This window comes from Ascaphus truei, unplaced genomic scaffold, assembly GCF_040206685.1.
Source record: "Ascaphus truei isolate aAscTru1 unplaced genomic scaffold, aAscTru1.hap1 HAP1_SCAFFOLD_1749, whole genome shotgun sequence".
NCBI classification, from domain to species: domain Eukaryota; kingdom Metazoa; phylum Chordata; class Amphibia; order Anura; family Ascaphidae; genus Ascaphus; species Ascaphus truei.
This window is the reverse complement of record NW_027454645.1, coordinates 53,513-62,787: the sequence shown is the minus strand read 5'-3', so window position 1 is coordinate 62,787 and position 9,275 is coordinate 53,513. Positions and strand designations below refer to the sequence as shown.

Below are 9,275 nucleotides of genomic sequence, written 5' to 3'. Positions count from 1 at the left end.
GGGTGCGCTGGGATTAGTACAGGATGCTGTGTGTGTAGGGTGCGCTGGGATTAGTACAGTATGCTGCGTGTGCAGGGTGCGCTGGGATTAGTACAGGATGCTGTGTGTGTAGGGTGCGCTGGGATTAGTCCAGGATGTGTGTGTGTAGGGAGCGCTGGAATTAGTACAGGATGCTGTGTGTGTAGGGAGCGCTGGGATTAGTACAGGATGCTCTGTGTGCAGGGTGCGCTGGGATTAGTAAAGGATGCTGTGTGTGTAGGGAGCGCTGGGATTAGTACAGGATGCTGTGTGTGTGTAGGGTGCGCTGGGATTAGTACAGGATACTGTGTGTGTGCAGGGTGCACTGGGATTAGTACAGGATGCTGTGTGTGTGCAGGGTGCGCTGGGATTAGTACAGGATGCTGTGTGTGTGCAGGGTGCGCTGGGATTAGTACAGGATGCTGCGTGTGCAGGGTGCGCTGGGATTAGTAAAGGATGCTGTGTGTGTAGGGTGCGCTGGGATTAGTACAGGATGCTGTGTGTAGGGTGCGCTGGGATTAGTACAGGATGCTGTGTGTGTAGGGAGCGCAGGGATTAGTACAGGATGCTGTGTGTGTAGGGTGCGCTGGGATTAGTACAGGATGCTGTGTGTGTAGGGTGCGCTGGGATTAGTACAGGATGCTGTGTGTGTAGGGTGCGCTGGGATTAGTACAGGATGTGTGTGTGTAGGGTGCGCTGGGATTAGTACAGGATGCTGTGTGTGCAGGGTGCGCTGGGATTAGTACAGGATGCTGTGTGTGTAGGGTGCGCTGGGATTAGTACAGGATGCTGTGTGTCAGGGTGCGCTGGGATTAGTACAGGATACTGTGTGTGTAGGGTGCGCTGGGATTAGTACAGGATGCTGTGTGTGCAGGGTGCGCTGGGATTAGTACAGGATGTGTGTGTAGGGTGCGCTGGGATTAGTACAGGATGTGTGTGTAGGGTGCGCTGGGATTAGTACAGGATACTGTGTGTGTAGGGTGCGCTGGGATTAGTACAGGATGCTGTGTGTGCAGGGTGCGCTGGGATTAGTACAGGATGCTGTGTGTGCAGGGTGCGCTGGGATTAGTACAGGATGCTGTGTGTGTAGGGTGCGCTGGGATTAGTACAGGATGCTGTGTGTGTAGGGTGCGCTGGGATTAGTACAGGATGCTGTGTGTGTGTGTAGGGAGCGCTGGGATTAGTACAGGATGTGTGTGTAGGGTGTGCTGGGATTAGTACAGGATGCTGTGTGTAGGGTGCGCTGGGATTAGTACAGGATACTGTGTGTGTAGGGTGCGCTGGGATTAGTCCAGGATGTGTGTGTGTAGGGAGCGCTGGGATTAGTACAGGATGTGTGTGTAGGGTGCGCTGGGATTAGTACAGGATGTGTGTGTAGGGTGCGCTGGGATTAGTACAGGATACTGTGTGTGTGTAGGGAGCGCTGGGATTAGTACAGGATGTGTGTGTAGGGTGCGCTGGGATTAGTACAGGATGTGTGTGTAGGGTGCGCTGGGATTAGTACAGGATGCTGTGTGTGTAGGGTGCGCTGGGATTAGTACAGGATGCTGTGTGTGCAGGGTGCGCTGGGATTAGTACAGGATACTGTGTGTGTGCAGGGTGCGCTGGGATTAGTACAGGATGCTGTGTGTAGGGTGCGCTGGGATTAGTACAGGATGCTGTGTGTGTAGGGTGCGCTGGGATTAGTACAGGATGCTGTGTGTGTAGGGTGCGCTGGGATTAGTACAGGATGCTGTGTGTGTAGGGTGCGCTGGGATTAGTACAGGATGCTGTGTGTGTGTTGGGTGCGCTGGGATTAGTACAGGATGCTGTGTGCAGGGTGCGCTGGGATTAGTACAGGATGTGTGTGTGTAGGGTGCGCTGGGATTAGTACAGGATGTCTGTGTGTAGGGAGCGCTGGGATTAGTATAGGATGCTGTGTGTGTAGGGTGCGCTGGGATTAGTACAGGATGCTGTGTGTGTAGGGTGCGCTGGGATTAGTACAGGATGCTGTGTGTGTAGGGAGCGCTGGGATTAGTACAGGATACTGTGTGTGTAGGGTGCGCTAGGATTAGTACAGGATACTGTGTGTGTAGGGTGCGCTAGGATTAGTACAGGATGCTGTGTGTGTGTAGGGTGCGCTGGGATTAGTACAGGATGCTGTGTGTGTAGGGTGCGCTGGGATTAGTACAGGATGCTGTGTGTGTAGGGTGCGCTAGGATTAGTACAGGATGCTGTGTGTGCAGGGTGCGCTGGGATTAGTACAGGATGCTGTGTGTGTGTGTAGGGAGCGCTGGGATTAGTACAGGATGCTGTGTGTGTAGGGTGCGCTGGGATTAGTACAGGATGCTGTGTGTGTAGGGTGCGCTGGGATTAGTACAGGATGCTGTGTGTGTAGGGTGCGCTGGGATTAGTACAGGATGCTGTGTGTGTAGGGTGCGCTGGGATTAGTACAGGATGCTGTGTGTGTAGGGTGCGCTGGGATTAGTACAGGATGCTGTGTGTGTGTGTAGGGAGCGCTGGGATTAGTACAGGATGCTGTGTGTGTAGGGTGCGCTGGGATTAGTACAGGATACTGTGTGTGTAGGGTGCGCTGGGATTAGTACAGGATGCTGTGTGTAGGGTGCGCTGGGATTAGTACAGGATGCTGTGTGTGCAGGGTGCGCTGGGATTAGTACAGGATGCTGTGTGTGTAGGGTGCGCTGGGATTAGTACAGGATGCTGTGTGTGCAGGGTGCGCTGGGATTAGTACAGGATGCTGTGTGTGCAGGGTGCGCTGGGATTAGTACAGGTCTTATTACATCTCATTATATGACGCTGCGTGATAATCATTCCATGAAACCTGATTATAATTAAATATAATAACATTTATTAACCAAAGTGTAGTTACAAACATCGTAATGAGGAGATCCCATAAAAATCTGTGGGACAAACCCTTCCTTGTAGAGGGGGATCCCATTAAAATCTGTGGGACAAACCCTTCCTTGTAGAGGGGGATCCCATTAAAATCTGTGGGACAAACCCTTCCTTGTAGAGGGGGATCCCATAAAAATCTGTGGGACAAACCCTTCCTTGTAGAGGGGGATCCCATTAAAATCTGTGGGACAAACCCTTCCTTGTAGAGGGGGATCCCATTAAAGTCTGTGGGACAAACCATGGAATTATTAAACATGGCAGGAACCCCCTGGGTACCGCGCCAGTGAGGGGAGCGGGTTAAGGGGTTAGCCTCAGGGGAAGAGAGAGGGGCGGGGGCCAAAGAGGGCTACAGTCATGTCACAGGCACTTAAGGAGTTGGGTTTGCAAGTAATGTACTTCTTCACAGAAAGGGTAGTGGAGTCATGGAATGGACTCCCAACAGAGGTGGTAGATGGTAATACAGGAAGGGGAATTCAAGCACGCTTGGGATAGACCTACGGCTAAATCCTATATATGAACATCAAGGATCTCATAGGGTCCGAGGTTGTATAGCAGACAGGACAATGGACGGAGGAAATAGGCAAAGTGCCGTCATATTCCGTTTCTAAGTCCGTGAAGGGGTTACCATGACGTGCTATCGGCCGGACGGGCCCAGCTGGTCCTTCCGGGCGATAGCAGCCGATGGGAACCCCAGCGTGCCTGTGTACTGTCCTCTGTCTTCTCTACCAATGACTCCGGCGTAACAGAACTCAGCAATTCTGGGCTTTGCACACAAAAAGAAACGTTTATTTTGAAGATTAATACTCGCTTACAAAAATACTGCAAAATGGCGGAGACGCCCAGACAGGTCGGGAAGTGGGTCCTTCTATTGGATCTTGGTATCGTGCGGTTAGATCCTGATCCGAGTCTCTCCCGGTCTTTACTTGTCTCTCGGCTGAACCTGCTAAAACGGCTGGATATTTATCCAAACGACCCGGTCAGCCATCTTTAAGCACTGTGTCCTAACATGGTATTTACAGCTTAACTCGTAATACAATATCTCCTTATGAACATAGAAGGAAATCAGGTTTATTCTCAGAAATGATTTTGTCAGATATACCAACAGCTGCCAATTATAACTCAACTGTCACCCGCTGGCTGTTCAGGCAACTTCAGACCATCATATAACCTGCCTGTTCTGGTTGCTTTTTCCACGTAAGAAGATCTTCAGAACTCATTCCAATGTTAAAATAAATTAAACTTATCTCCTTTGCTTTGTAAGACATCCTCAACAATTGCCCTGCAATCAGCCTCCATATGCTCACATGTGAAAGGCACAGACAATGTCTTACAGTGCCTTGTTGATCTAGGAATGAGGTATTACAGTTGTGTCACTATGAAGGTTCCACAGGAGTCGGGTTCTACCAGCTCATCTCTAGCCAATGCCACGTCTGGTCTCACAGGCAGAGCCACAGACATATGGTAGTGAGGAGGCCATGTAAGAGTGAGCTCAGCCCCAGGTGAGCTACCCCCGAAACTGCCACTACGCCTCCAGAAGTGGGCGTCCTTCCCGTTGTGTTGGAGTATTGAGTTGGTGCTATATCTCGGGAGGACTCGGTTGAGTCAACACTATGGGGTGTCTCCGTTGAGTGTCCAGCATTGGTCATCCCCTCTGTGTCGCTGTGCTCTGGATGGGTTCCTTCTGTTGGATAGACATATGGACTCATTCCAGTTGTGTTGGGGTGTTGAGTTGGTGGTATGTCTTGGGAGGACCTGGTTGAGTCATCACTATGAGGTTGGGAGGTTGTTGAGTGTCCAGCATTGCTCATCCCCACTGTGTCGCTGTGCTCTGGGCGGGCTCCTCCTGTTGGGTTGACATACGGACTCATTCCAGTTGTGTTGGGTGCGTATGTGTCCATGGTGTAGACATCCTGAGGTCTTTCAGTTGTGCTGTGCCACGGTGCAAAGGACGTTACTGTGTCACCGTGTTGCACCTCTGGGGCTGTCGTGGTCGTGTTGCTCTCCCACAAACCGAGGTCCTTCTTTGGAACCACTTCACTGATCCAGGACAGCTGAGAGCTCACGGGGGTGTAGTTCCCTGGGCAGACGTGGCCCAGAGAGGTGGGGCTCGAACTGCTGATGCCAAACAGGGCCCAGGGACCTCCAGGGTGGAGCTGGCACACAAGAGGGACCGTCAAGTCCTCCTGAGAAAGGGGAGAGAAGAGGTGAGGATATGGAGGGATTGCGAGGGAAATGAGAGAGAGATGGGAGGGCTGGAGAGAAAGGTTAGGAAAGATCTGCTCTTTCTTTGTCTCTCGGTCTCGTTCCTTTCCCTGACATTGTTCTCTCCTCCTTCTCGAACACCCTCCCCTTTACCTCTCTCACTACCCTGTCCCTCCTCTTCTCTGTCAGTAATTAGAATCAAAGAAGGGGATTCTGTGCTCGCCTCCCTCTATTGCTCACCCTGTCCTCTCTCCCTCTCTTCTCTCCCTCTCTATCACTCACACGCTCCTTCCTCTTTCTCTTCCTCTCTATCCTTCTCTCCCTCATCCTCTTCCTCGCTCTCTCTCCCCCATATCCTCTTCTTCTTTCTCCATCCCTCTCTCCCCCCCTCCTTTCTCCCACTACCCCCTCATTCTCTTCATTGCTCTCTCCAGCTCTCCCCCCTCCTCTCTCACCCTCCCTCTCCTTCTCTTCCTCCCTCTCTAGCCCCCTCAACCTCTCTCTCCCTCTATCCCCCTGATCACCTCCCTCTCCTCATCCTCCCTTGCTCCCTTTCTCTCTCTCTACTTCTATCACCCTCATCCTCACCCTATCTCCCCCTCATCCTCTCTCTCTCTATCCCCCTTAACGTCTCTCTCCCTCTCTCCTATACCCATCCTCTCCCTCTCTCCCCCTATCTCTCGCTCTGTCAGTACGTACGAGGCAGGTAAACGACCCCTCTCTCTCCACGGCAGCACACAGGGGTGTCCTCTCATTCCGCTGACCGCCACACTCCCCTCTGTCCAGCAGAGACACGGCCAGCTCCCGCAGGGGTTGAGAGGGGGAGACCTCATCTGGGGGAGAAGCTGACACGGAGCTGGGTTACTCTGTGCCGGGCGCCATCTTATCACACGCGAGGACGGTAAACAGTTACATTCCGGCTGCGCCCTAAACATATTGACGCGGTGTGTTCACACTGGTTATTGTGTTTTTAAAAGGCAGATTAAAGATCTGATTGTTTAAATACAGAACAGGAAGTCCCCATGTGGGGTCATTGTGATGTCATTTATGGACAGGAAGTTGAAGGTGTGATGTCACAGGAGTTCCAGGTACAAGATACAAAGTCACTAACTGACCCCGCAGCAGAGACACTGGAGACACATCGCTGCTAAAGGAAGGGGCGACTCCATTTTTAAATCCCAGCGAGGAATGACATCACAGGAGGTGACAGCCGGACGGCAGAGACGCAGGACGCTGAACGTGGAGGGGAACCCGACGCCGGGCGCTCGGGAAGGATTTAGCGGGATTATTTTAGGGATATTTATCCCTTTCCTGTTACGTTAAACTCTCCACAACATTATTACCGGGAACCGCCTGTTTCAGAATTGGGGTGCAGCTGCTTTCCTGCAGAATCAGCCATGCTCAGTACTGATGTGTACTGCAGCATAGCCATTGTCTACAAGTGCCCAAGAGCCTAACCCCCCCCCCCCTGCCCAATCTATATAGGGATATACCTGAGGGGTGCAGGTCCCCCCAGCCTGTGACCCTGCACCCGCTGGGTGGGGGGAGGGTATTGGGGGGAGGCAGGCAGATCGGCAGGATATAGTCGCTGAAGGTCACCCCATAATACATCTCCACCAGCGCTAGGTTATTGTCCCCTGATGTCCTCGTGTAGCTTGGGTGAGGCACGACCCTCTTCACCCTGCGGGACACCTGATGGGGGTTATCCCCATCCTCATGCTGCCGCCCCAGGAGGATGGAGAAATCGTTCATCGACACCACCCTGCAGGAGAAGGAACAGGGTGACAGGTGTCTGTCTGTGTCTCTGTGTCTCTGTGTCTCTGTGTCACTATGTCTCTGTGTCACTATGTCACTGTGTCTCTGTGTCACTATGTCTCTGTGTCTCTGTGTCACTATGTCTCTGTGTCACTATGTCACTGTGTCTCTGTGTCACTATGTCTCTGTGTGTCTGTGTCACTATGTCACTGTGTCTCTGTGTCTCTGTGTCTCTGTGTGTCTGTGTCACTATGTCACTGTGTCTCTGTGTCACTATGTCTCTGTGTCTCTGTGTGTCTGTGTCACTATGTCTCCGTGTCACTATGTCTCTGTGTCTCTGTGTCACTGTGTCTCTGTGTCACACTGTACCGGGAGGGACGGGCTCCACATGCACTGTCTCTGTGTCTCTCTGTGTCTCACTGTCTCTGTGTCTCTGTGTCTCTCTGTGTCTCTCTGTGTCTCTGTGTCTCTGTGTCTCACTGTCTCTGTGTCTCTCTCTGTCTCTCTCTGTGTCTCACTGTGTCTGTCTGTGTCTCTGTGTGTCACTATGTCTCCGTGTCACTATGTCTCTGTGTCTCTCTCTGTGTCTCTGTGTCTCTGTGTCTCTGTGTCACTGTGTCTCTGTGTCTCTTTCTGTGTCTCTCTCTGTGTCTCACTGTGTCTGTCTGTGTGTCTCTGTCACTATGTCTCCGTGTCACTATGTCTCTGTGTCTCTCTCTGTGTCTCTGTGTCTCTGTGTCACTCTGTACCGGGAGGGACGGGCTCCACATGCACTGTGTGTCTCCGTGTCACTATGTCTCCGTGTCACTATGTCTCCGTGTCACTATGTCTCCGTGTCACTATGTCTCCGTGTCACTATGTCTCCGTGTCACTATGTCTCCGTGTCACTATGTCTCCGTGTCACTATGTCTCCGTGTCACTATGTCTCCGTGTCACTATGTCTCTGTGTCACTATGTCTCTGTGTCACTATGTCTCTGTGTCACTATGTCTCCGTGTCACTATGTCTCCGTGTCACTATGTCTCCGTGTCACTATGTCTCTGTGTCACTCTGTACCGGAAGGGACGGGCTCCACATGCACTGTCTCTGTGTCTCTCTGTGTCTCACTGTCTCTGTGTCTCTGTGTCACTATGTCTCTGTGTCTCTGTGTCACTATGTCTCTGTGTCTCTGTGTGTCTGTGTCACTGTGTCACTATGTCTCCGTGTCACTATGTCTCTGTGTCTCTGTGTCTCTGTGTCTCTGTGTGTCTGTGTCACTGTGTCACTATGTCTCCGTGTCACTATGTCTCTGTGTCTCTGTGTCTCTGTGTCACTATGTCTCTGTGTCTCTGTGACTCCGTGTCACTATGTCACTGTGTCTCTGTGTCACTATGTCTCTGTGTCTCTGTGTGTCTGTGTCTCTGTGTCACTATGTCTCTGTGTCTCTGTGTCTCTGTGTCACTATGTCACTGTGTCTCTGTGTCACTATGTCTCTGTGTCACTGTGTCACTATGTCTCCGTGTCACTATGTCTCTGTGTCTCTGTGTCACTGTGTCACTATGTCTCCGTGTCACTATGTCTCTGTGTCTCTGTGTCACTGTGTCTCTGTGTGTCTGTGTCACTGTGTCACTATGTCTCTGTGTCACTATGTCTCTGTGTCACTGTGTCTCTGTGTCTCTGTGTGTCTGTGTCACTGTGTCACTATGTCTCTGTGTCACTATGTCTCTGTGTCACTGTGTCTCTGTGTCTCTGTGTGTCTGTGTCACTGTGTCACTATGTCTCCGTGTCACTATGTCTCCGTGTCACTATGTCTCTGTGTCTCTCTCTGTGTCACTGTGTCACTGTGTCTCTGTGTCACTCTCTGTGTCTCTCTCTGTGTCTCTATCTGTGTCTCACTGTGTCTGTCTGTGTCTCTGTGTCACCCTGTACCAGGAGGGACGGGCTCCACATGCACTGTCTCTGTGTCACTGTGTCACTGTGTCACTGTGTCACTGTGTCTCTGTGTCTCTGTGTCACTGTGTGTCTGTGTCTCTGTGTCACTGTGTGTTTGTGTCTCTGTGTCACCCTGTACCGGGAGGGACGGGCTCCACATGCACTGTCTCTGTGTCACTGTGTCACTGTGTCACTGTGTGTCTGTGTCTCTGTGTCACTGTGTCTCTGTGTCACTGTGTCACTGTGTCTCTGTGTCACTGTGTCACTGTGTGTCTGTGTCACTGTGTCACCCTGTACCGGGAGGGACGGGCTCCACATGCACTGTCTCTGTGTCACTGTGTCACTGTGTGTCTGTGTCACTGTGTGTCTGTGTCTCTGTGTCACTGTGTGTCTGTGTCTCTGTGTCACCCTGTACCGGGAGGGACGGGCTCCACATGCACTGTCTCTGTGTCACTGTGTCACTGTGTGTCTGTGTCTCTGTGTCACTGTGTGTCT

The 9,275-nt window shown here is 51.9% G+C and overlaps 1 protein-coding gene across 1 annotated transcript in view; it reads right to left on the bottom strand.

Moving 5' to 3' along the window:
• Window positions 1–2,877: 2,877 nt before the first annotated feature.
• LOC142476827 (polyserase-2-like) overlaps window positions 2,878–9,275 on the bottom strand; it is a 25,214-nt gene continuing 18,816 nt past the window's right edge. Inside the window, 3 exon segments of the mRNA XM_075581983.1 lie at window positions 2,878–5,096; window positions 5,815–5,960; window positions 6,609–6,877. Of these exon segments, the coding sequence (XP_075438098.1) occupies window positions 4,350–5,096; window positions 5,815–5,960; window positions 6,609–6,877 (1,162 nt within the window). The 3' untranslated portion in view covers window positions 2,878–4,349.